Genomic DNA, 27,958 nt, shown 5'->3' on the forward strand with positions numbered 1-27,958 from the left:
ACCCTGTCAAACCTAAAACAGTAAATAAATCAAATAATAAGTAAATCAAAACATTATAATTAAATCACAACTACTTATAATTTGTAGTTATGTGTGTATGTATGTATGTCTTGGTGACATGTTAATGAATATTGCAATGTACATATATGTGAACAATTTAAGACCGTGAATATGTTTACTTACAGTGTTTTTGTTAATTGTGGTAAAGTTTGCCATTTTAAAGTACATATTTCAGTTGCATTAAATATATTCACATAATTATACAATATTCACTGTCAGTTCCCCAAACTTTTTTGCTTTATCTCTTCTATGTAAATTTTAGTTTATATCCCTGTACTTTATATTATTTAAAATTGGAAATGATTGTTTGTTTGTTTATTTTGGTTTTTCAAGACAGAGTTTCTCTGTATTTTGCGCCTTTCCTGGAACTCACTCTGTAGCCCAGGCTGGCCTGGAACTCACGGAGATCCACCTGGCTCTGCCTCCTGAGTGCTGGGATTAAAGGCATGCACCAAAGCCACCCAGCTTATTTATTTTTTTATATCTTTTTTTTTTTTTTTTTTCAAGACAGTTTCTCTGTGTAGCCCTGGCTGTCCTGAACTCACTCTATAGACCAGCAGGCTGGCCTCGAACTTACAGAGATCTGCCTGCCTCTGCCTCTACCTCTGCCTCCTGAGTGTTGGGATTAAAGGTGTGCGCCGCCACCGCCTGGTAGAAATGGTGGTTTTTAATGCTTCTGCTTTTTAAGCCTACAGATGAATTTTCAGATCTGCCTCTTCGGGTGGCGGAGATTACTAAAGAACAAAGACTTCGGAGAGAGAGCCAGTACCAGGAGATTCGCAGCAGTGTGGTGGTCACAAATGGCGGAGGTAAACATGATTATGATGCAGTTCAAAGCCTTTCTAGTTAGCTTGTTTTTTTTTTATAGCAGGCTCTCCTGTAGCCCAGGTTGGCCTTAAACCCCTTATGTAGCCAAGGATAACTTTGAATTTCTGCTCCTCCTCTCCAGCCCTGGGAATACAGGTGTGTTCTACCACACCTGGTTTTGTAGTACTGAGGGTTGAACCCAGGGCCTTGTGCATGATAGACAAGGACTTCACCAGCTGAGCCCAGCTCCTGCCTTAACTAGTGTTTGGGCATCTGTAGCTCCTTCACTCTGCTGAAGACCTCTGTTTATATATGACAAAAGTTTGCCACTAGGATGAAAATTGAACTTCTCTGTATTTTCAGTTTGTAATTCAAATTCTTTCCCTCTCATGCTTATTTCAGGAGAAACTTTAGCAAGGACAGGTTATCTGGAGCAGCTCTCTGTTAATCTTGATCTGACTACATTGTTCTCTGAAGTAACACCATCTCTTTTTAAGTCTTCATTTTAAAGAGATTCCTTGAGCTCTTTCATCGATTGTGTTACTCTGCTTGTGTTTGTTTTTAACTTTTAAAAATGAGTTATTTGTTTCTTGGAAAGGAGTGTGCCACCACAGGTATGATGAGCTTAGAGGACAACTTTTCTCTCCTTCCACCTTGCGGATCCCGGGGATCAAATTCAGGTCAGCAGGCTTGGCAGCAAATGCTTTTGCCTACTGAGTCATTAAGCCAACACTGTTTAAAATGAGTTTTCACCCCATTATCCAGGCTGACCTCCACTCCTGGATTCAAGTAACCTAACACCAGCCCCTGAACAGCTGGGACTGTAGGTGCATCTTCAGGGCTTGCCTTAGTGTCAACTTTGTTTTCCATCTGGAGTGGTGGACTTTGGGACTTCTGAAGGTAGCTTTTCTTATTCCAACACTTTGAACTTAGTAGTCCTTTTTATAAAAGGAAGAGTTCTCTCTGCTTCTATGTATTTCTAAAGCACGATTTAGAATCCTGTTCTGTATTCTTCCAAGTTGAATTTTAAAGCCTGTTGTTTGGATTTTGAGGGCCAGTGCTGAGGGAGAAATTACATAGATTTTCTAGAAATGCATATGTTTCTGAGAAGCAGTTTTATTTCTGATGATGTCAGTTGTTTTTTTTTGTGGGTTTTGATTTTTGTTGTTATTTTGTCCTCTCTGGCTTACATTCTTCTTTATTTCTGTCACTTATCATCCCACTCATATTTTAGTAATTGTATTTTAAATTTTACCCTCATATGTACCATCATTTAATTTCCAGCTGTGCTTTTCATGCGGTAGCCACCAGCCCATGTGGTTATTAAGCATTTGAAATGTGGCATTTGGGAGCTGGGGAGATGGCCTCTGTGTTTGACTACTGAAAAGCACAGGGGGTGAGTTCTGCCCCAAGCACCCACATGAAAGTCAGGCATGGCAGCCCAGAGGCAGGGAGGTCCCTCAAGCTCACTGGCCAACTGCTTTAACCAAAAGGTGATCTCCAGGCTCTGGGAGAAACTCTGCTTCAAAAAACAGAGCGGAGCCCAGCTAGGTGGCTCACTGGTAAAGGTATTTGCAACCAGTTTTTATGATTTGCATTTGATCCCTGGAACTCACATGATGGAAGGAAAGAACCAGTTTGTGCAAGTTTTCCTCTGACTTCCACACATGTACCATGGCTTATGTGTCTCTCCCAAATAGTAAATGTGACTTCTACATGGCATATGTACCCCCCCAACAATAAATGTAACCTCCACATGTATGCCATGGCATATGTGACACCCCCAGTTAATAAATGTTAAAAAAAATTGCTAGCTTACGAAAAATAAGGTGGCTAACAATAGACACTTAACCTCTCACCTTCACATGTGTATACATATGGGCACATATACCCACATGCACACTTGTACACATGCGTATACCACAGATATACCCAACATACGAATTTAAAAAGCTGAAATGTGGATTTTCTGGATTCATCAAATTTTGACTGTGCTAATCTGGATAGTATAAAAGTCTGATGTTGCTTTCTTGAGAAATGGTCTTAACTATTTAATTGGACAAATCTCAGCACATAGAATAAATGAATATATCAGATTTCTAATGGAATGTCACCTTACAGCCTTTTTATCCTTTTAGATTTTAGTAAGCTTGTAAAATTCATTTAATATAAACTGTAGTTCAGTTAAATCCAGTGTTCTGGCACAGTGAGAGAGCATAAAACCATGGTTGGAGTTTAATGCATTGCCTGAGAAACGTCCTCAGAGTGAGGTCTTTCTTAGTGTGCCATTTAATGTAACAATTACAGACATGCAGAAGCTTCCAGACAAAACCATTCTATGGCTGTGTCTTTCCTAGTGTGCCATTTAACTTAACAGTGACAGACGTCCATAAGCTTCGAGGCGAAACCATTCTGTGGCTGTGTCTTCCGTTGCTTCCCTTTCCACTACAGTGTCTTTTTAGCGGAGTAGACATTCTGTTTAATAAGTTATAAGATACACTTTCTGGTCAGTATTAGATTTTTAATATTATCTTGAGAAGAAAAAATTCTTCAGATGAGCAGTCACAAATCACTACAAAAATATCTAAAGCATTGACCTCCAGCAGTAACCTTCTGAATAGGGAAGTCTTTGTTCTCTCTTTGTCAAGTCTGAGCTCCAGGAAGGGAAGCAGTCAGTAGGATTCTTCTTACCCCATGTCTTTTGTTGTTTTCTGCTCTCTTTGGAGTCGACTGTTACATTTTCTGCATCTCAAGCTAATGAGAGGCCGCAGCCTTCTGTCTCTAAGCCGCAGCCAGCTTCTGTCCCCCAGACTCAGACTGCCCGTTTAGGACACCACCACACCATCCAGAGAGAATGCATGTCATGTCTGCACTTCAGTGACTCACCCTCAGTTGGGCACTCTTGAGTGTCCTGGACTAAGGTTTCAAGAGACAAGTTTGGCAAGGGGCTGTAGACTAATACTAAAGGCTTGTGTCACAGCACAGATACAGGAAAAGGGGAGAATGTAATTTCAACAAGTGTCGTTATTGGCTGTTTAACTTTGAATCAATCTCTCTCTCTCTCTCTCTCTCTCTCTCTCTCTCTGTCTCTGTCTCTGTCTCTGTCTCTGTCTCTGTCTCTGTCTTCTCTCCGGGTTACAGAGGAGCATGATCCGGATCAGATTGACTACATTGACAGCTGTACTACAGAAGAAGAAGAGAACGACGTCAGACAGCCCAAAGGCTTGGACACCAACAGTCTCAGCTCACAGTTTATGGCATACATTGAACACCGGCGAATCTCCCATGAGGTAGTGTCCTATTCTGGCCTAAGTAAGTTAGTATCTCCAGCTGAAAACAGTTCACTTAGCAATGATTTATTGGATTCGACCTATTTGTTTTATTTTCCTTTCCAATTTTATTCCTGGATTTTTCACTTAATTTGGAAAAATCAGGAAGTAGTCCCCAAAATGGTTCAAGTTTTATTCTCCAGGTAAGAAGGCAGATTTCATTCATCTGAAGATGCAGTGAAAGGAGACCTGAGAGTGCCACCTGAGTGTGACCTCAGGCCGTTGAAGGAAGTGCACGCATGGGATGGGATACTTTTCCTTACTGTGTTGGTTTGCTTTCTGGCTACCCTTTTTTTTTTTTTTTTTTCTTGATTGCTTTGCTTTTTTATTATTGCTAAATTATATTATAATTTAATAGATAATCAATTAAACCAAGGTTGATTTTTGAGGAAATGTTCAAGTTACCCTCAGAATAATAATAAGTTTAATTATACTGGTGCCTTTATCCTAAATTAATAGAATATAAACTGTTTGCTATTAAAATTCTTGGGTGTCTCTTTTAATGAAGCATTGAATTGCCTAAAAAACAAGTAAGCATTCAGACCACTATAGAATCTCTGCCAATTCCTCAAGGGTCTCAAGTAGAATAGCATTCTTCAGTCTATGTAGTCAGCATAGGAAAATGGCTTCATTTTAGTGTGTGCTGTGTTGATGTCTGGGGGTTGTCCCAGGCCCTGAGCAGGGCTTGTTTGAGAAACACTAGGGGCCTTTTTGAAGAATGATGTATTTAACTTGGAAATCAAGAATCAGTTGCTTCAAGCGGAGTGCACTGTGGAGCAATAGCATTCCTTAAAAGAGTCCTCTGGCTCCTGTTTGAAGGCGTTTGAACACACTCGTTTTTGTTGCAGTTCAGAAGACACTTGTTTCTAAAATCAGATAAAATCACATAAATCAAATTTTGTAGCCAAGAAATAATGATAGACCAGTGATTGATAAAAATGACCTGTGGTTCAAGCTGTTAGTCTCTCTGCTGGAATCAAAAGTTACTTTCTTGTAAACTTTAAATTAATAATGCTACATAATGCTCTTTCGAGAAATCCCTTTTCTTTTCCTGTCTTCCTTTAGTCACTTTATAATGTTAGGTTGTCCAAGTAGAGTGTCTGTCTCCACAACATGGAACAGAAACTGCTTCCTGGACTACTCACCAGTGTTGCTCTGTCCCCACCACACTGGAGGCTCCTGTAGTGTTTTTAAGTTCTGGCTGCCTCTTGTGTGTGGTGGCTGGAATGTGTCTATGGCTGTCTACAGCTTTCTAAGGTGGCAGTTTGTAAAGTATGGTGCAGCGCTGGAAGAGGGTAATGGTAAGCTTGCCAGTAGGGCAATCTGAGGGCTTCTTTGTTTGGTTTGTTTGGTTTGGGTTTTGAGATAGAGTCTCTGCAGAGCCCTGGCTGTCCTGAAACTCACTCTATAGACCAAGCTGGCCTTGAACTCACAGAGATCCACCTGCCTCTGCCCACTGAGTGCTGGGATTAAAGATGTGTGCCACCATGCCCAGCTGCTAAGGTCTTTCTTATTCTGACTATATTATTCTGCATAATTACTAATTTATATGCTACAGTAAGAAGAGAACCTTTTAAATAAAATAAATATTCATAGATTTTGCATATTTTTATTTATCAAAAGCCTATGTAATACAGCCTATGGGTTTTTTGTGTGTGTTTGTTTTGTTTCGTTTCTGCTTTTGTTCGTTTGTTAAATCTGATGTAGATGTGTGTGTGTGTGTGTGTGTGTGTGTGTGTGTGTGTGTGAACACACATACCACAGTGCATATGTGGAGGTCAGGACAACTTGGTGGAGTTGGTTCTCTCTGTCCAGCCTTCTGTAGGTTCTGGAGATAAAGCTCAGGTTGCTAGGTTTGTACAGTAGTGCCTTTCTGCACTAACCCATCTCAGCAGCCTTGCTTTTAGTTTTTTGAGATGGAATCTTCCTGTCACCCAGGCCATCCTCAAACTCAGTTCTTTTTGCCTCAGCTTCCTGAGTGCTGAGGTTATAGGCATGCACCATCACAACCTGCTACCCTGCATGCTTTTAAACACAAAGCTCATAAAGGACAATCCTATCAAAATAAAATTTTAGTGTACAGTTTCCTAAAAGTAAAACTAATTAAAAATATAATTACAGCCTCACACACACACACACACACACACACAGGGTTTCTCTGTGTAGCTTTAGAGCCTGTCCTAGAACTCACTCTGTAGAGCAGGCTGGCCTCAAACTTATAGAGATCCGCCTGCCTCTGCCTCCTGAGTGCTGGGACTAAAGGTGTGAGCCACCCCCACCCAACAGTTATAGCATTTTTGATGTATTATGTGTGTTAAATTTATTTACTGACTTTTTTTTTCTTTTTGGTTTAGGGTTCACCAGTAAAGCCAATAGCTGTTAGAGGGTTTCAAAAAACAGAAGACATGAAAAGATACTCACATCAAAACAGGTTTGAAAAAGCAACTTACTTAATTCTTTCTTCTTGAAACTCAGTCATGAAACTATGAATTGGTTTTGGTTTTGTGCAAATCCAAATATAATGAAGACATTTGGCTTATGTGTGCTTTACATGCCGTGTATTTAGAACTAGATCAGTTTGCATCTGTGCTCATACCATTGTACAAAAGGTTTATTGATTCCAAATCCAAAACCATTACCTTAGAATTAGTTGATTTGAAAGTACTTAGTAATGAAATTTTATGGTGATGGGTGTTTATTTATGCATAGAAAATTTAAAGATTTTTGAGAAGCCCTACTTTGTAACTTAAATTTTTGACTGGGTAACAGAGCAGGTTATATGCATTTTTATTCTTACTTCAGTTTATGCAATCTCTCCACTGTACTTAGCATCTCCATATTTCTAAAACTAGCTCAGTGCTATTTTTCACTCTAGAATTCTAAAATGTTTCTGACTTTAAACTGTATCACAGGAGCTAATGGTTTTCACTCTTTGGTCTTTGTGTATGAAGTCTTATAAACAGTAGGCTGAATATATCTGTTCTGTTTTTGTTTTTGTTTTTCAAGTTGGGGTTCCGCTATGTAGCTCTGGCTGTCCTATAACTCACTCTGTAGACCAGGCGGGCCTTGAACTCAGAGATCCACCTGCCTCTGCCTCATGGAATCAAAGGCATGTGCCACAAGACTCAGCTGATATGTCTGTTCTTAAATGACAGTGAATTTACTATGTAACATCAGTCATCCACCTGTAGGTCTTTATACCAAACAGCATGCTAATGTCATCTTAGGAACTATGATGTAGATGAAATAAAGAAAATGTAGGAAGAATAATGAATAAGAAAAACAATTTTATTTATGTGCATTGGTGTTTTGCCATGGGTGTTGGGTCCCCTGAAACTGAAGAAACACAGACAGTTGTGAGCTGCCATGTGGGTGCTGGGACTCAAACTCAGTTCCTCTGAAAGAGCAGTCAGTGCTCTTAACCACTGAGCCATCTCTCCAGCCCTGAATATGAAAATTTTATAACTTGGCCTTTCATATTCATCACTTATTTCTTAGAGGTTTAGTTTTCTATACTTTGGAATTTATCTCAGGATGGATATGCTCATTTTCTGTAATTGCCTGTTAGGCACACACTTGGGTAAGCAGTTAGACAGATGCACAAGAGACGGAGAACTGGAGCTTAAACACCTGGCGAAGAGCCTGAGCAGGAGCGCTCATAGAAATGGAAGAGGAGGACCGTGTCTGGAAGGCTAAAATAGAAAAGATGATTTTAAAAATAGAGAAGACTTCATCCTTCCAGATAGCTGCCATCCCTTTAGCAGCATCGTGGCCACCCTTCAGCATCCGATGAAGCCCAAGACGGCCAAAAAGAGGACCATAAGTTCACTTAGCACCAGTCTGACAGATGTGCCAGAAGGAGGCAAAACTGGCAGAAAGCCAGATGTAGTGACATTAGGGTGCAGAGAAGATCTGGGGCCAAACTCTGGTGCCCAGCATCAGTTACAGGAGCAACAGCATGCTCTCCAGTGGCTTCTGGGAGTTCCTGGTCCACAGTGGCTAGGAGCTGGAAGTGTTGCTGATGTGCAACAAACCTTACTGTGCTGAGACCGCTCACAGCATTCCCTCCGAGAACCACAAAGTAGAAAGGGCAGCACGGCTGGCCGTCAGTCACCAGTCCCAACACCAGGCTGCACAGCAGAGAAAATGAGTAGATAGTCAAACGCAGAAACTGCACAGAAGAAAGAGAGACAAGGAGGAAGTGCCTCATATCACAGCACTCACCATAGGTGAAGCTTCACTGCTCAAGCGGCCCAGGGAACGCAAACCTACAAAATGGAGACTGGGTCTGACTGGTTTCCTAAAAGAGAGTTCAGGATAAAAGGATGGTAAAGAAATACGGGAGGAGCTGAGCACAGGCGGGAATCCCAGGCACTCGGGCCTGTGGTAAAAGGATTGAAAGTTCAGTGCTAACTTAGACAACTTAGTGAGACTGTCTCCAAATGAGTGAAAGAAGGCAGGGCCTAGACGTCTGCAGTGTTGGAGTCCTTCCTTAGCTTCATTGGCTTCTGTTTTAAAACTGGGAGAAGTATGGTAGGACTAGGTGTATATTACATGGTTCAGAATGACTCAGGCGAGAACACAGGCCTACCGGGGATGGGTCTAGTTGGTCCTTCCTTTTTTGGGTTCAGCCCATCCACAGATGGCTAATAAAAGCTGAAGGAAGTTTCCGCCATCACAGTAGTAAAGCTGGGACAAAGATGTCATTATTCCTATCATCCTAAACATGTAGTCATTGCAGTATGTTTTTATGGTCTATGAGGACCTGTAATATCTTTTGTGTGTGAATGAACATGTATGTTTGGGGGGGGATGTAATGTGTATCCAGGTGTACATGCACATGTGTGTGCATGCATGTAGAGGCCAAACAACCTCAGGTGTTGTTCCCCAGGAACACATCCAGTTTATTTTGAGACAGGGTCTCTGGCTGTCCTGGGATTCTCCATTTGCTGATTAGACAAGTTGGCTGGCTACAAGCCCCAGAGATCCTGTGTCCACCTCTCCAACAACAGGATTATGAGCACTCACCACTGTTCATGTGTGTTCTGGGGCTGAACTCAGTTTCCAGTGCTCACTTTGCAGATAATTTACCAAGCCAGCTCCTCCCCAGTATCTTACTTAGTTTTGATGACCTATCATAGAGGTGCATGTGATCACCCTAACTTTCTAAGTGAAGAGGTGCAGCCCAGCAGGCTTAAGTGGCTTTCCTGACTCATTGGGTTCATAACAATGTATAGGAACTATTAATTACCAGATTATTCCCTAAGCAAGTATAGGCAGTGCTCATACACTAAGGATATTCTAATAAATATATATATATTATATATATATATATATATAGTTATTGAATATGTTATATATAATTAGAAATATAACTAATAATTATCAGATTATTCCTAAGCAAATATTAGGCAGTGCTCATACACTAACTAAGGAGATTCCCTGTTGCCTCTCTTTCTTTTTTTAGAGATGGATGTCTTGGATGTGTGTCTAAGTAGCAAAGGCCAAATGAAGTTGTTTGAAGAGTAGGCATTTACCAGTAACAAAAGTAGAGAGAAAATGAACAACAATGTCAATTGCATTTTTGCTTGCTTTTTAGTTTTAAATTGAATCCCTATTTTTGGTTTGTTTGTTGTGTGTGTGTGTGTGTGTGTGTGTGTGTGTGTGTGTGTGTGTACATACACCATGTGTGTTTAGACACTAGAGAACAATTTGTAGGGAGTCACTTCTCTCCTTCCACCATGTGGATTCCCAGGATCAAACTCAAAATTGTCGGGCTTAATGACAAGCATCTTTATCTACTGAGCTGGATCACTGTTGTGTTACAGCTCTGAGGGAAAAAAAGTATCCTGGCAGTTGGGAGCCAAGAAATAACACAAAGTCACACCACATAATAAACTTCACACAAGAGATTTATTGGGAAAGACTCAGGAAAGAAGGTGGCTGCCTCTCCGTGGGAGAGAAGCAGCAAAGAACTGGACAGGAGACAGGCTTTAATGTAGAGTTTCTTATGGAGCAGGGCTTTCCATAGTGGCCTGGGATTGGAGGGATTTTGTGATCTGATCTTGGGCTTTTTTTTTTCCTTTGGGGTGGGGTCTGGCCACTCTCTTGCTTTGAGGGGCTCAAAACTGCCCCTATGGCCATTAGAGAAGTCTAGGGGCGGGGCCCCCAGAGTCAGTCAGTCATAATAATAAAAAAATTCTGGAAGTATAAAGTAGGCCAGTGTTCCACAACAAAATTCAGCACTACTCCTTAGATGCTATTTGAAAAGATATTTATTCCTTATGGGAATCAATACCCAAAATGACTGTAGGTGCTACTATCAGATTTAAGGCTGAGCCACCTCTAATATGTGGGACATTCTTAAGAATTATCTTATGTGAAATGTAAGTGATACTATTGTCGAGACACATCCATAAATGAAAAAGTCATGTGACATGAAGTATGACAGTAACACTCCAGGAGGAACCAAGCTGTAGTGAGCCCACAGTACGCCAAGTGATGCTGTAGGACAGCTAACACACTGTGGGCCCAGTGTCATCTTCACTGGCTCTTGAATAAACTGAGCTTCCCTCTTGCTCTCCGTCTTTAACTTCTCACAGCTTAGTTGTTGACATTATAGGTGCATGTTTCTTCAGTGTGTATAGTGCTCCACTTTTAAGTCCCAGAGCACTTCTCTTTCTCAGCTTCTTTGTGTTGAGTGGGGATGATAGAGTAGTAGAAGGAGCTCTAGACATCTTTGTGTTGAGTGGGGATGGTAGAGTAGGAGGAACACTAGACATCTCTGTATTGAGTGGGGAATGATAGAGTAGGAGGAACACTAGACATCTCTGTGTTGAGTGGGGATGATAGAGTAGGAGGAGGAGCTCTAGACATCTCTGTGTTGAGTGGGGATGATAGGGTAGGAGGAACTCTAGACTTTTGTGTTGAGTGGGGATGATAGAGTAGTAGAAGGAGCTCTAGACATCTTTGTGTTGAGTGGGGATGGTAGAGTAGGAGGAACACTAGACTTCTGTGTTGAGTGGGGATGATAGAGTAGTAGTAGGAGCTCTAGACTTTTGTGTTGAGTGGGGATGATAGAGTAGGAGGAGGAGCTCTAGACATCTTTGTGTTGAGTGGGGATGGTAGAGTAGGAGGAACACTAGACATCTCTGTGTTGAGTGGGGATGATAGAGTAGGAGGAGGAACACTAGACATCTCTTGTGTTGAGTGGGGATGATAGAGTAGGAGGAGGAGCTCTAGACTTCTGTGTTGAGTGGGGATGATAGAGTAGTAGGAGGAGCTCTAGACATCTCTTGTGTTGAGTGGGGATGATAGAGTAGGAGGAGGAGCTCTAGACTTCTGTGTTGAGTGGGGATGATAGAGTAGTAGGAGGAGCTCTAGACATCTGTGTTGAGTGGGGATGATAGAGTAGGAGGAGCTCTAGACTACTCACTAGAAAGTTTGGGTTCTAGTTCAGAAGCTGACATATGTAGCTACCATTAAAGCCCCAAGGGACTCATTCTTCTCAGTTGTAAAAGTAATGGCTTATACAGCACAATACCCAAAGTCCCTTTCGGTTCTCATAGATCTCATGGTAGTTGAGAATATAAAATCAAATAACAAGTTTAACTCTACAACTTATTGACTGTATCACCTTGGGAGAGTCACTGTTTCTATGGCTGAAATTTCTTAGTTTTCAGCTGAGGATTATAGCAGTTCTTTGTTCATAGGATTATTGTGAGACATAATCAAGAAACACATAGGATGTGGGAAATTCTTAATACAGTGGATATGTTGTAGTACATGGTAAGAACTCAGTGAGTATTTGTTTCTGTTTGTCCCAGAAAGACATTATATTAAAAAATGATATGAGCTTTATTTTATAAATGAAAAAACTGATTTTACAAGTGTATCAAAGGGAGAAGTTCTAGGTCAACAAAATGGCTCAGCAGGTAAATGCACTTGCCACCAAGCCTGACAACGTCAGTTTAATTCTTGGAATCTACATAGTGGAGGAGAGAACGGACTCTCACAAGTTTTCCTCTGATTTCCATACATGCTGTATACAAGCATACACATACACAAAATCAATCAGTCAATAAATGTACTATACAACCCTTAAGGGGAAAAATCCCAACAAATAATATTTAAGAAGACACCTTTTTTTTTTTTTTTTTTGGCCAGGCAGTGGTGGCAACACGCCTTTAATCCCAGCACTCAGGAGGCAGAGACTGGTAGATCTCTGAGTTCGAGGCCAGCCTGGTCTACAGAGTAAGTTCCAGGACAGCCAGAGCTGTTACACAGAGAAACCCTGTCTTGAGTAACTAAAAGAAGAGACCATTTTGAGATGTTCTCCAGTCTGTCTTGGCATTGCTGTTGCTGTGGTAAAACATCACAGTGGAGAGCAACTTGAGAAGGGAAGGGTTTGTTTCACCTTAGTTTGTAAGTCCATCAGTGAGGAAAGCCAGGGTAGGAAATCAGCTAGGGACCTGGAGGTAGGACCTGGAACAGAAGCCATGGAGTTGGGATACTTACTGGCTTGCTCAACCTGCTTTCTTATACACTCCAGAACCCTTTGCCTAGGGGTGGCACCACCACAGCGGGCTGAGCCCTCCCACATCAAACTAAGGAAATGGCACACAGGTGTGTCTGTAGGCAAATCTGTGGGGGCATTTTCTCAATAATAGCTTCTTCCCAAATGACTAGCCTGTGTGAAATTGACATAAAAACTGACAGGCACAGAGTCTTTGAAAAGTCTTGAAATCTGTGTCCTTAACATATGATAAGTAAAGATCCTACATGAGAAAAGATAGGCACATTAGGTGAGGTGACAGTTCTACAAGCCAGGTTAAAGAGTTGGAGCCCGAGTTTGACTTGGAACACTAGCAAGAAAACCTAATTCCGTTTTCAGGTGTTGAGACTCCAAGAGCTTAGAAAGTTCGCTTCTGTTTGCCTACTAGCTTACTGATGTCAGCAAAACACGTGATTTACAGAGCCTTGAAGAATGTAACCCTGCCTGAGGAAGAAGACAAATATCAAAGTGAAAATCGAGGAGAGTGGTGCTGTCTGTGTTTGCTAAGCATCACATAGGGCCTCACCTTTTCCTTCAGAATGAAATTCAATAGAATCATTACTCGTTACTAAGATGCTTTGTAAGTATGGTCCCCAGGTTCTGCGCAGCCCAGGTTTCTGTGGATAAAATGGCTGTGTCCATCAAAGGGTCTCAGTTACACGTCTTTTGTTTTTGTGATGGTAGGAAAGTGGGTAACGGCTCTAGGTGTTATTAAAAAAAAAGACGCTGTTTGAAAAGGGTTCTAACCAGCCGTCATCAGGACTGGCTGGCATGGACAGGGGTTAGCTAGCCATCAGTGGTACCATCACATGATATGCAAGTTGGGGACATCAGGTAGGTCTGTGGTTAAATACAGTTTCTTGGGCTTTGGTTTACCAAATGCAGCTACTCTTTCAATGCTGTCTCAACAAGTTGCCTGCTGATGGACAGAAACTTCTGTTAACAATGAGAGTTCCACTTGTCCCTTATCTTCTTGTCAATGAGTTCTATTTTCCTTTTGCGGGGTTAGGGTTCCAGTTGAGCCACCATCTGTGTTATCACTACCACCAAGTCACAATCGGGTAAGTTTTGTTAACTAGTAGACTTGTTGTTGTTGTTATTGTTGTTGTTTGGTTTTTCAAGACAGAGTTTCTCTGTGTAGCCCTACTCACTCTGTAGACACCAGACTGGCCTGAAACTCACAGAGATCTGCCTGCCTCTGCCTCCCAAGTGCTGGAAGTAAAGGTATGTGCCACCACCATCTAGCTTAGTTATTAGATTTATCTTTGTTATTTCAGTTTTGATTTTGCTAAACTAAGATGACTTTCTTTTAATTTTTTTAATATTTAGTATATATATATATATAAAATACAAAATAGTATATATGTGCATTATGTGTGCCTATGCATGCACATCCCACAGCATGCATGTAGAGATAAGAGGACAACTTTGGGGAGTTGGTTCTTCCATCATGTGGGTTCCTGGAATTGAACTCAGGTCGTTAGGTTTTAGTGGCAGGCACCTTTACTGGCTGAGCTTTCTTGCCAACCCAGTTTTCTTTTATGGTATTTAAACTGCCATTAATTGCCAGATATCTCTAAATCTATTTGTCTTCTCAGTTAGTTCATATAGCATGTGTACATGGTAGCTCCTGCTTTCATACATACAAGAACAGTGAATTTTTTAAAATGTTAGTTCTGCAAAATAAAACTTGAGTTAGCAGCATTTTTTATATTGATACAGGTTATTGACATGTTGACCCTATCCTCGCCCGCATGTCCCAAATGAAACCTCTCTTGCAGCTTTCACATTCAGACTTGGAGCTTCATCAGAGGAGAGAACAGTCGGTCGAGTGTACTCGGAGAGAGGCGCAGCTTGCAGCCCTCCAGTACGAGGAGGAGAAAATAAGGACCAAGCAGATTCAGAGAGATGCTGTCCTGGACTTTGTCAGAGTAAGTCCGTTGCCATTGTTGACAGATGATCTTGACGTTAAGAGAAGTAAATGTTTATTCATTTTGCCAAACTGTCAGTTAGCATTGCCTTAATTGAAGGACCGGTTGTTTCTCTGGTAAGGAATCTCAACTAAAGATGGAGTGGCTGTCTCCCATAGCCTTAGTCATGACTGGGTATAGGCCAGTAGAAACCGTTATTCTAACCACCTTACCGTGGGGATGCTGCATCTCCCACCTCAGGTGTAGTAAAGATCATGAAAATGGCCAGACGGTGGTGGCTCACGCCTTTAATCCCAGCACTCGGGAGGCAGAGGCAAGCAGATCCCTGTGAGTTGAAGACAGCCTGGTGTACAGAGAAAGATCCAGGACAGCCAAGACTATTATATAGAGAATCCTTGTCTCAGAAAATTTAAAAAAAAAAAAAACAGAACCAAAAGATCATGAAAGTGCCAGTGCCATGTGAATTCCAAACTGTTGTCATCCAAACCTGTCTCCAGATCTTTCCTGTAGCAAATGCTGTTTGTTGGCAGGCTCCCAGGCTTCGTTCTTTCATGGTCTCTGATTCTTTCCTTCCTTCCTGTTTTTATACGTGGTGACGTCGTTACCTTTTGTGGATATTTTATAGCGTCTAGTGCAGTCGGAGTACTATGGAAAACAAATTTTGATTGTTTAGTTTGTTTTTTCATTTTGAAATCACCTTTGGAATTATTAAGTAATAAATACTTAATAAGTAATTGACTATTTATAATTTTGTTCACTTAATATGTCTCTCCTATTCATTTGCAAACTTCAAGACAGGAACTGTCTGTTTTGCTCACTAGAACTTAGTAGGTTTGAGTCTGTAGAAAAGCTCAGATTTTTGCTGAATGAGTCATTCTTGCCTAGAAAAGTTTCTCTCCAATGTTTTAGAATTTTAGACAGATCATTTTTGAAACTGCTCTATGAATTTTTGTTTTATTATTTTACATGATGAATTCTTCCTTTATATTTATTGATTGTGTGTGTATGTTGCCTGCATGTATGTGTATGTGTGTGTACTGCATGTATGCCTGGGGCCTTTGGATGTAAGAAGGTTTCAGACCCTGTGGAACAGAGTTGTAGGACATCATGTGGGTGCTTGGAACCACACCCAGATCCCCTGCAAGGACACCCTGTGCTCCTAACCCTGTGCCACCTCTCCAGCCCTGTGGTCATCTGTTCCCACCCCCACCCCCGCTATTTCAATCCTGGGATGATAATGTTCCTCCTCCTCCTCCTCACTGGAGTCCTCCTCCTCACTGGAACCACTGCCTACTGTTTCTGTCAAAATTTAGGGAAATCATTTGTCCAATGACAAAAGCGCAACTCAGTATTCCTAGAAACAAGTTTATGGAGATCTGAAAAGTGATTTTACCCAGGTCTGTCACCTCCCAGCCACTCTCGACTTCTTTTGTGCCTTCTTATCTCTGAGATGTAGGCGGTTAAAATGTCTGTTTTCTCACACTCTTCTACCTCCTGTCATGATTCTGCCCGAATCGTCTATTACTACACACTCTTTCTCTTAATTTGTCAAGCATTGCTCTCTTCCATAAGTCTTTACCGACTTGTTACCAAATAAAGACTTAAAACATAGTCAAGACCCTATGTCCATTTATTTTATATTTGTAATAGGGAAGATGAGAATGTCTGTGTTTCACAGAGGAAGCTGCAGCTCTACAGAAATGGTCCCACGTAGAGTAGGTTAATTGTGATCAGAAGACAAACCTAGGTTTCCTAAAGCCTTACTCGACACATGTGATCACTCACTGATTTGATAGGCCTTGAGGGTGTGCTGGTAATAGGCCTGTAAAGGTAAACAAAATACAAGGTGCAATCTAATTGTCAGGGAACAGTGAGTACAGAAGTCAAAGAAAACAGCTTGCCATGAAAGCACTAGTTTATATCAAGGCAAAGAAGAAACTAGAGAGCATGCCATCAGCACTGACCTCAGAAGGACATGATGTGTAAACTTAGGAACGGGTCTGTGACGTTACAGGTTGAGAGACTGTGGGTAGTTTAGGAGCTAGGAATGCTCTTCCATAACTTACACACTTGACATAGCGGCGCTTGAGGACAACAGCAGCTAGTTTAGAATTGGATTGAAGACGGCAGAAGCCAGTGAAGTGATGAGATGTTAAGATGACAGCGGTAACGATGGGACTTAGGGAATTTTCTGAATGCTTTCTGCATACCAGACATTGTGTGGAGCAGTGTCTCTGTCTCTGTTCCTGCTTCCCCTGACTCCCCCGTTTGTTTTGTATTTTTTTTTAAAGGTTTTATTTATTTATTATGTATACAGTGTCCTGTCTGCATGTATCCCTGCAGGCCAGAAGAGGGCACCAGATCTCAATACAGATGGTTGTGAGCCACCATGTGGTTGCTGGGAATTGAACTCAGGACCTCTGGAAGACCAGTCAGTATGCCTAACCTCTGAGCCATCTCTCCAGCCCTTGTTTTGTATTTGTTTTTTCAAGACAGGGTTTCTCTGTGTAGCCCGGGCTGTCCTGTATCTCGCTCTGTAGACCAGACTGGCCTCGAATTCAAGAGATCTGCCTGCCTCTGCCTCCCGAGTGCTGGGATTAAAGATATGTACCACCACACATGGCCTCTGTCTCTCTCATTCTCTGTCTTCATTTACTCTTCCCAATAGTCTCATAATAAAGAATTACCATTGTCCTCTTTTTATAGATTGGAAAATTGAGCTGCATGAAGCAAAGCAGTTTGCCTGAGGTGCTCAGCTAGCACTAGAGTGGGGTTTCTAATAAAGCCAGCTAGCTCTAAAGACCCTACTCTGTCTAGACTGCGTATGGCCCCTCAGTAATCCATAATGACTACTGTACCTGAGGTGCTATTGTGAGCTCAGCTAGCTTGCCTTCTATAGACGTTTAACAGCTAGTAGGAGGTAAATAGTCATACTCGGATTGATCAAACTAATTTCCCAAGAGTTTCATCTGTTAAGCAGAAGAAAGAAATTTTAAGTTCTTAGGCAGGAGAAAAACATGAGAAGCAAGATCTTTCTGAAAAATCCATCTTCTCCTATCAGAACAGTGTGGGAAGAAACAGAAGGGAAATGGAATCGAAAGTACTTGTAGTAACTAGACTGGTACGGAAAGAAGGTGTACTCTCTAGACTTGGTTGGCAGTGTTGCCAAGGAGGGTTGGAAGCTTGAGCCTCCATGTGTCACTGTGTGCTTTCCAAGCTGTTCTGTGCCCCCATATGTATGGCATCAAACTTAGAAGTCCATTATTACTTTTACTACTACCATGGCAGGTGCTGTGCCCTTTGTAAATTAAGCATACGGGAAGTTTCTAAATTGATGGGTACTGAACAATGAGTAAATCACTGAGAGAAAGTTAGGAAGAAATACGTAAAGCCATTTGAGTGAGTGAGTTCATGAGAGCGTATTCAGATACTCTGAATGTGTATGTGTAGGTTTTTCATTTTTTCTATTTATGCTTATAAAAGTATAGTTTATTGCTGTTCTTCATTTAAACTAAAACATTTAAGACAGGAGCATAATCTCCTTAACTAGTAAATACAAGAAATAAATGGATGTGAACCATTTAATTCAGTGGAATGTGTAAGTTCCAGTGTTGAGATTCTAACTAGCTTCCTCTTTCTGGGCATATAGCAGAAAGCATCACAAAGTCCACAGAAACAGCAACCCTCTGGAGATGGTGAGGTAAGTCCAGATAATTACTTTTCTTGGAATTCATTATTTTAGCAATGGAAACAAAATGTTTAGTACGTGATTATCATGTTTTCAGTGATCAAAATGTTTAAATGATCAAAAGAAGGCTTTTTTGGCTGGTGTAGTGACACATGTCCAAAATTCCATCACCTGGAAGGCAGAGGCAGGAGGCTTAAGGGTTCAAGGCTAGCTTAGGCTGCATAGTGAATACTGGGCTAGCCTGATCTATATAGAGAAACCAACCTGCTCCCCCAAATTGTCTTTTTCCCCCTCCACAAAAGTCTACAAATAAAGGAAAGTAAGGTACAGAATAAGGAAGGAGGTTATGAGAATACATAGGTTAGGTTAGGGCTGTATATACAGCCATCTTAGAGATTACATCCCCTCCCTCACCTGCAGCCTGAATCATCATCCTTTGCAAGTGAATGATTTTGGTGCTCAACCAAAGAGATTGTTGAATTTCAGCTCAGTGCTTATTTCCTTGTTAGAGCTCATATGTGTTGTTAGTTCTAGATCAGCCTGTACAGTTTTATTACAAAGAAATATTTACAATTAATTGCTTACCTCTTTAAATTTTTGTGCCTATTTTGGTCTGCTAAAGTCAAGATTACTAAATGAATGTATTTTAGGATAGTTGACTTTTACTTTTACCTCCTATATTTTTCAATTTATGATTATTGCTCTATTTGATTTTGTAAAGTACAGTATTTGAAAACTTAATGGAAGGTGGGCAAGATGGCTCAGCAAGCAGGGCTCTTTCTGCCAGGCCTGATGACCAGTCTGAGTTGAATTTCCAGGACCCACTGACTAGAAAATGACACCTGACTCCCACAGGTTGTCCTCTGACCTCCACATGTGTGCTGTGGTGCATGCACATGGGAACACAGACACACACTCTAAATAAACAAGAGTAAAACCTAATTGGAGCTTTTTATAGCACGTGGTTTTTGAAGCACAGTCCTTAGTGACTGTTTTGATTTACTTCTGTATAAACACTTTGTATGTGATGTGAGACCTTAAAGAATCACTCGTGTATTTTCAGTTGTCTTCACAGAGTGATAATTGTACAAACTTTTAGCAACCGAAGTTTGATGAGCTTTTAATATATATATATACATATATATGTAAAAAAAAATTTTTACTTCAACATTTCTGTTTTTGCTTCTTTTCCCTTCTTTTTTCTTTTTTTCTTCTTTTTTTTTTCCTTGTTTGAGGTAATGTCCCATGTAGCCCAGCCAGGACTCAAACTCACTGTGTAAGGTGATGACCTTGAATTCTTGCTCCTCCTGTTCCCACTCCCCAAGTGTCTAGTGCCAATACACCAGCTAGCATTTGCTTACTTGCCTGAGAAAGGCCATGAAAAGATGCCTAGACCAGAAATCACGACTCTTAGGTCTACAGACGACAGATTCTTGATGCTGCAGCTGTATCAGTCCCATTGTTCTCTGTGAGCAGAGTCATCCCGGTGCCTGAGCTTAGCAGGTGTGTAGGCAGTGAGGTCTCATTTGATGTTGCTCAAGGCCTCTAGGAAGAAGTCAGTACTCAGAGTCAACCTACTGACTGTGATGGTACGTGAACTACAGGTGAGGCATGTGGTCCTGTGTGTCAGCATCTTTGGAATCGTGCCTCATATGTTGCTTTCCTGTGTGTGTACTTGTGAAATATGTCAGTTGTGTACATCGTTTGTTTTTGACATTGCTTCTTCGTTTTCTTCACCTTCCCAGTGTCCCTTCCCATCCCGAAGGTCTCAGCACACTGATGATAGTGCCTTGTTAGTGGTAAGAGAATGTGCACGATGCAGTTCATGTTGTTTCTAGCTGTTGTGCTTTACACTCAGCATTGATGTAAATACCATAAAACATGATGGGCACCGTCACTAAATGCCTTCTAAATAACAGAACTGCTCTTTCCATTAACTCTGTGATCTAGCCAGGTTTCTAGAGTTTGACCCGTACACCTTTCCAGTGCTTCTTTCTCAAGGGAAACCATTTGCATTGAGAACCCTACTGGCTTTATATATGACGAGACTTAGTGTCTTAATCAGTTTTTTAAATGCCTTTTCTGATTCTGAGGGCATCTTGTTAATCATTAATTTGGCTCACAAGTCACCCTGTGTGTTAAATGGAGTCCCGCACTCCATGACACTATATGTGGCAGCCTATTTTATCACGTATTTGTTTTTTGTTTTCGTTTTTTACAGAATGCCCTCCCACCCCCTTGCGAATACAAGCAGTATCACACATGCAGTATCACACATGCACACTGGCACTGGAAAAACCTTCTGGTTACAGAAGTGGGGACAAAGCTTTACTTATAAGCTTGAAGTTTAAGTATTTGTATTTGAAGGTTGTTGTTCCTTGCTCATTTTTAAGTCAGGACAACATTAACTGGAGTACTGTCTACCGAATACTGTCTTGAATACTGCTGTCCTTCACTCTCGGTTGCTTCATCCACCTAAAATGAATACAACATGAAGGCTTTATTTCAAGTTTTTTGAGTCAGTCTTGAAAGAGAATTCTAACATTTGTAAAATTGCTTTTCTCATCATGTTTTATGCTATTTATTTTTTATAGGTTTTTTATTTTATAGTAAAAATTTCATGTCTGTAGCAAGTCCTTATCTTAAGTGCTAGAAACTGCAAATCACTGGCTTTAGTGTAAAGGTCCTTACAGTGTAACTTGCATTGTTCCTCAAATTTCTTTGTATCCTCAGTCTTCGTTTCTGTTAAGATGGATAAAGTATGTATTAAATGGGCTATCTTAACAGGGACCATGATGACCAGCCTCTGGAGTATTAGCAGAAACTAACTGCCACCAGAAGTGAAAACTAATTTATATAGGAAATGCTGAGGGTCTCTGATGCCAATTATTTCACTCACTTCTCACAACATCCTTAAAAATTAAGATTAAACTCACTGCCTCTGATTTAGTGAAGCAGAGAATACCTTACCCAGGTGTGGCTTGATCAAGGTCGAGAGCTATAAGTCCAGAGCTGGGCTTGAGTCTACATCAGGCTAATCCAAGGCCTGTAGTAAATACCCTTGCTGGATTGCCCTCCTTACTAAAACTGAAGGCATGTAGGAAACCAAAGATGAGACTTAATAGCATGTAGAGTAAGTGATGAAAGTCTGAGTGTCCAGATATTTTTGTAAAAGGAAAAGTAGGATTTGGAAGAACAACAGTAGCAAAATGCCCTTAGCATGAAATCTAAAATAGCCTTTAGCCATTGTCAAAACACAAAATCTTGCATTTTGGCTGTTGGTGGTCAGGCCTGATTTCATGATTTAGATGGCCTTGAAAACAAATACTTTTGGGTGTTGTATTCCTGTACTTCCAGCACTTAGGAGGCTGGGCATGAGCAAGGGGTTTACCTCAAGTTCAAGTTCATCCTGGACTGCAAACATAGTTCAAAGCATGCTTGGACTATGTGGCAAGGCCCTCAAAAACACCCAAATAAATAACAAAAGAAAAGCAAAGTTCACACTTGTTTGTATGATAAGCAGTATCCAGCCAGCACTGTACAGAAGTTGGACAGTAAAGATATGGGTGTTCAAAGGTCATCTACCCTATCTCAGAGAGAGAGAGAGAAGAAAGTTAAATTTTAAGAGTCACATTTTAAATCTTATCTCTTGTCTTCTCAGATCTGTTCTTCAGAGGGTTCATGCTCTTAAAGTCCACATTTTACAGTGTAGCCTGAGTGAAACTTACGTGTTCTGGATACTCCGTCTCCATCCTTGTCTCTGAGCTCCCTCAAAACCTCCTTCCTTTCCTCAGATGTGAAAGGCCTGTCCTCGACTCTTTGTAATGCTCTTCTCTCTGCATGGGCTGCTTTCCTCTCTACCCACACCCCCTGACTGATCCATGCTCACTCATCAAGGATCTGCTTAAGCATCCATCTTTGAAATGGCCGTCCTGGGGCCAGAGAGATGGTTCAGCAATTAAGAGCATGTGCCGCTCTTGCAGACATCTTGGGTTTGGTTTCCAGCACCCACATGGTGGCTCACAACTGTATGTGACTCCACTGCCAAGATATATGATGACCTTCTGACCTCCAGCAGACATCAGGCACACAAATGGTGCATATGATGAACACACATACATTAAGGCAAAACACTCCTAAGTCATTATATGATTGGGGAGGCACTGTGTTCATAAGGACATATCTCAGTGGGTAAAATACTTGCCTTGCATGCGTAAAGACCTGTGTTTTATACAGCACCCACTTTTAAAAGCTAGGTATGGTGGTGCACACTTGTAATTCTAGTCCTGGGGCCATGGTGAGGTGGATCCCCAGGGTTTTCTGGCCAGCTAGCCTGGCCTACTTGACAGACTCAGGGAGTGAAGCTTTTGTGTGCAAGTGGGAGGACTGAGTCTGATTCCTGGACACCACGTAATGCTGGACACAGTAGTGCATCTGTAACCCCAGTGCCCTGCAGTGAGAGTGAATGCAGACACACTCTCTGTAACCCAGTTGTGCAGCAGCTGATGACCCTGTCTCCAAAAAAAGTGGAAGGTGAGGACCAAAACTCAGCTTGTCCTCTGACTCCATCATGGTACTAGTGTACCTGTACTCCTCCGCACGCTTCACATCTTACACATCTTACACATGAAGAGTTTGTAAAAAGATAAAGGAGTCAAATAAAAGTAAGATTACACTTTACCTCCTTGAAATTCTGGTCATTTAGAGTTTCACAGATGCAGAGATGAAATGCGGGGTCATCTTTACAGTGTGAAGCAGAATCCTCGCATCCTGTTTCTTCCCCAATAGAACTTGGATTAATATTCAGAAATATTTTTATTTATGCCAGCCCTGCCTCATTAAAAATGAGTTCTCGACAGGTGGTGGTGGTGGCGGCACTCGGGAGGCAGAGGCAGGCGGATCTCTGTGAGTTCAAGACCAGCCTGGGCTACAAAGCGAGTTCCAGGACAGGCGCCAAAGCTACACAGAGAAACCCTGTCTCAGAAAACAAAAAAAAACAAAAAGAGTTCTCTGGATGTATTTATTTCCCTTTTCACAGAACAATAGAAGTCACATTAGTTCCAAAGCTATTTTGCTAAAATCATAAATGTCTTAAGACACGAGTTCTGAAACATTCGCTTGTCTTTTTATTTCTATGACTAATTAGCAGCTATAAAACTAGAATAGTGCTTCTTGATTGTAGATTAATGTGATCTGAGGTCCCGAAGGTGGAAAATCCCGCTGTGTAAATGATTACATGATGCAGGTTTCCCAGCTCTTCTCTGTCAGCCCTGTTAGTATCTTAGTAGACAGTTTAAAAGTTTGTTGATGACCTTCCCTCTGCTAATTGGACCGCTTAGCTTTGCCGCCTGCCATTTGCTAACTCAAATGCTGCTTCTGTTTCTTCTCTTCTTTGTTTGGAATGTAGTCGCTGTCAGGGATGGATCAAGTAAGCTGTGTGGCTACCCTGCCTCACTCTTCTGCCTTCACACCTCTTAAGGTATCTCTTGTTGCACTACTGCACCAGGAAATTCCAGGAGGGGGCGGGGGGTGCAAGGGGTCTTAAATTTTCACTGCATCGGAGTAACAGCAAGGCGGACTCGGGGATCTCCTGAAATACACTGAGGGTTGGGGAAGTATCAGCACTTGTCTCACCTGGCTTTGCAAGTGCTACAGTGCCAGAGCTAGGCAGAGCCAGCCAATCATTTCCATGCAGTTCTGTGTGAAAGGGCACTCTGACTTTTTGCTGGGGGTTATTTACTGTGGTTAATACGCACTCTCGAGTTAACTCCATCACCTATTATGCATACAGAATAACTTGAGTCCACTGTGCACAAGTGTAGTTGCCCAACCCTCTAGAGCAGCAGTTCTCAACCTGTCGGACCCCCCCCCTTGGGGGTTGAATGACCCTTTCACAGGGGTTGCATAGCAGATGTTTACATTATGACTCATCAAAGTAGCAACAAAAATAATTTTGTGGTTGGGGTCACAGCAACACGAGGAACTGTATTAAAGTTGAGAACCCTTGCTCTGGAGGAAAGATTAGCTGTTGTGACCTCTGGCCACCTGGGTTTGTGTGTTAGCTGCTTTCTCGTGCCTATGACAGTGATAACTTAGGAGGAAGGCTCTCTTTGGCTCATGGGGAAGGTAGGGTGGTGGAGGTCGCAGCAGTGAGTATGTGAAGGAGGCCCTTATGTCTTAGCAGTAGAAGAGAGGACTGAAAACAGGGCCTTCCCCTAGTGGTCTACCTGAGCCAGCCAGGTCCCACTTGACAAGTTTCACAGCCTTCCAAAACAGTGCCACTGTCTAAGACTAAGTTTTCAAGCACACAAGCTTGGAGGTAACAGTTCACAGCAAACATAACACTTTATAAACAAAATTGTAATGGTGCACAGGAAAACACTAGACTTTGAACGTGGCTCTCTCCATCGATACTCAGGGGTCAGTACACCCACACAAACATATGGATGCATACAGCACCCACACTTAGAGGCCCCAAGGGGTCTTCCTCTCTGCCTCCCCTGTGCTGGGATTACAAGTGTGTGCCACTGTTCCCTATAGGCCAAGCACTCAAACACAGTCTGTGGGGCCATACCTATTCAAACCACCACAACCTGTCATTTAATGTTTTCCTTCTATACCATTGGTTCTTAAATGTCTCTGTTTGTGGACTCTCTTCTTAGCTCATATCCTTTGAATAGTCTTGTTTCATATTAATCTCCTTTCCCCACACATTTGTGTGTGTGGTGTATGCACATGGGTGCACGTGGAGACCAGAGACTGACATTTAGAATCTTCCTCTGTGGCTTTCCACCATATTCACTGGGGCAAAAGCTCTTGCTTGAATCCAAAGCTGGCAGACAGAGCTAGTCTAACTGGTGAGCTTGCTCCAGGGTTCCTTTCTGCCTCCCTAGGGCTGCAGTACACATGGCTCCCTTGCCCACTTGGCATTTCCTTGGTCCTGGGGATACAAGCTGTTGGCCTCACACCTGTTGCTTATGTGGCAAGCATTTTACTGTTGAGCCGTATCCCCAGTCCAGCCTGTTTCTTTAGAAACAGCTCATTTGCATGACGAATCTCCTTTTCTAGTTCCTGTTACTCTTGTTTTAAGTTCAGTTTCTTACCTAAGTTTCCATGTATTTCTCAACATGCCAAACCTGGTTTCTGTCTTGATGAACATGACTTTCACCAGAAATGCAATCCAGTCTTCCAGTCTTTACTCGAGTACAGTTTATTTTCTACAAATCTAAATTCTTGGGCCAGTGAGCTGGTTGAGTGGATAATGGCACTTGCTGCCAAGACTGATACCCTGAGTTGATTCCCAGCCTGTGGTGCAAAGAAAGATCAGACTCCAACAAATCATCTTCCATCCCACACAAATACACACACACACACACACACACACACACACACACACACACATACACACACATACACACACATACACACACACAGAGAGAGATAGTTCTTAGGCCACAAATATCAAAGTAAGGAATAATTACCAGAAAATGTTTTTCACGTCTGTCTAAAGAATATTCTCAACAGTATGACTATTTTTGAGAGTTAAAATTCAATCATGGTTAATTCATCTCACAAAACTTCCACTGTGAATAAGAGATTAATGACAATGACAAAACCTGAGAAGGGAGAAATATGGAAGCTGATAAATGTCTTAGTTTTAAAGTCTTGGCCGGGCGCTGGTGGCTCACGCCTTTAATTCCAGCACTCGGGAGGCAGAGGCAGGCGGATCTCTGTGAGTTCGAGGCCAGCCTGGGCTACAGAGTGAGTTCCAGGAAAGGCGCAAAGCTACACAGAGAAACCCTGTCTCAGAAAAAATAAATAAGTAAATAAAAATTTAAGAATAAATAAATAAAAATATAGTCTTGGCCACTTTTCTCAAGCTCTTAGCTAAGACCCAATGTCATTGTAAAGCCATGATTAGTTCAGAAATCTCTTGTTATCATGTCATAAACTTAATATTTAGATGTAATTGGGTATCGGGGCCTAAAGTGTTGTTGTTTATTTGGTACTCCCCTGTTATATCTTCAATATCCTTAACCAGTAAACATTTTTTTATTTTTATTTTTGTATCTAGAATCATGACAAATACATTTCTTAAGTGAAAACAAAAAATAAAGCACCATTTAGTTTTCTCAAGTGCTGACCGGAAGGCTGGCTATCCAAACACTCTCCCCAACCCAGAGCACATGAGCAGTACCCTGCCTCCCCACACAGATTCCCAAAACACCATCAGTACTCCTCCTTCAGGGCTCTCTTGGGGATTAGAAGCACAAGGGCAGACAGACAAGGAGACTAGTATTAGCATCCTTACAGGCAGTGCACTATACGAGCTGATCCTCAGTGTTCAGTGTGCTCATGCCACAGAATAGGGCAGCAGTGTGACTCTATCACACACAGTGCAGAAACGGCCACCCCAAATACCAACAGAAGATTGGAAATCACTGTTGTAACATAAGGTTAGTGAAAATAACGCCCTTTTCTCCTTAGAAAAGTGCTGGCTCGTGGGTGGCAGAGCACAGAAAACACTATCAGTTGTGCCCTAGCCAGATTTCGGAGGTTGACCCTTTAGTGCTTGTGTGGTAGGACTTCCCTGATCTCCCGTTCTAGCTTCTTTAGCAGGCCCAAGTGTTCAGACCAGAGATTCCCTTTGTAAGGCTGAAATCTGAGTAAAAGAATGAAGAAACCAAACACCAACTCTGTTCTGACTCTGAAAAGCCCTATCCCCTTCTTAGAGCTCTGCTTTGGGAACATTAACATTTAACCAATAGTAGAATATTTCCCAGTTAGCAAAATCAACACCATTATTTCAGTAGTTCTTCCTCTGTGCATAGAACATGTTGCAAGATGAACTTCACATTTGATAAAGCAGATAGAAAACGCTTTTCATGGTGCACGCCTTTAATCCTAGCACTGGGAGGCAGAGACAGGCAGATCTCTTGAAGCCAAGGCCAGCTTGATCTTCAGAATGAGTTCCAGGACAACCAGGGCTCTTACACAGAGAAACTGTCTCCAAACAAATAAACAACAACAGAAAGTTTTCGAGAAAGTATGTCTCTCTTCCACACCCAACTAAATTCAGACGTGAGAAAAGGCTCCTATGTATCTGGCACATCCTTCTCCAGGCTATAGACGGTCTAGTCACTGGAATGAGTCTTCTTCCTGCTGATGAAGTAGGCAGTGAGGAGAAGGACCAGCCATGCCAGGGCACTGCCTACAGCAGTGGGAATTAACATGCTGTTTCTGCCCACACACATTTTTTCACAGACCCGAACCTGTTACTTTCAACTGTGAAAGCCTAGAAGACATCAAGGGAAAATGCTTTAGTTACACAGATGTGTTCCTCAGTGTTGTACTTATATGAGTTCTCAATAGTGACCTTCAATGCTGCCCATGAGTTGTTGCCCGTGCTTAATGTGGTCTCTTTGGCATCATTCCTCACAGGAAAAACAAGCTAGAACTTGGATTCTCCCCCAGCTGCAATTCCAGGACATCCTTCCCCTTCCACACTTTCAGGGTCACCATACCGACACGCAGTCCCCACTAAATGTCTCATTTGGGTTGGTGTTGAATGCTCTGGTTACCAAGTAGG

At 41.8% G+C, this 27,958-nt stretch overlaps 1 protein-coding gene and 1 pseudogene across 16 annotated transcripts in view; both read left to right on the forward strand.

Moving 5' to 3' along the window:
• The window catches only part of Lrch3 (leucine rich repeats and calponin homology domain containing 3), a 112,946-nt gene that overhangs the window by 66,585 nt on the left and 18,403 nt on the right, over positions 1-27,958 (forward strand). For 5 of the 16 annotated variants that reach the window (XM_036203924.1, XM_036203932.1, XM_036203921.1 and 2 more), the window contains exons 8-15: positions 749-869; positions 4,009-4,157; positions 6,551-6,627; positions 13,760-13,811; positions 14,532-14,681; positions 18,331-18,381; positions 20,115-20,168; positions 23,777-23,848. In XM_036203924.1, the coding sequence (XP_036059817.1) occupies positions 749-869; positions 4,009-4,157; positions 6,551-6,627; positions 13,760-13,811; positions 14,532-14,681; positions 18,331-18,381; positions 20,115-20,168; positions 23,777-23,848 (726 nt within the window). The remainder of the gene's footprint in view (positions 1-748; positions 870-4,008; positions 4,158-6,550; positions 6,628-13,759; positions 13,812-14,531; positions 14,682-18,330; positions 18,382-20,114; positions 20,169-23,776; positions 23,849-27,958) is intronic. The other 11 variants (XM_036203929.1, XM_036203927.1, XM_036203936.1 and 8 more) reach the window with 7 other exon arrangements.
• Positions 7,429-8,995, forward strand: LOC118594201 (annotated as a pseudogene).

Source organism: Onychomys torridus, chromosome 12 (assembly GCF_903995425.1).
Source record: "Onychomys torridus chromosome 12, mOncTor1.1, whole genome shotgun sequence".
NCBI lineage: Eukaryota > Metazoa > Chordata > Mammalia > Rodentia > Cricetidae > Onychomys > Onychomys torridus.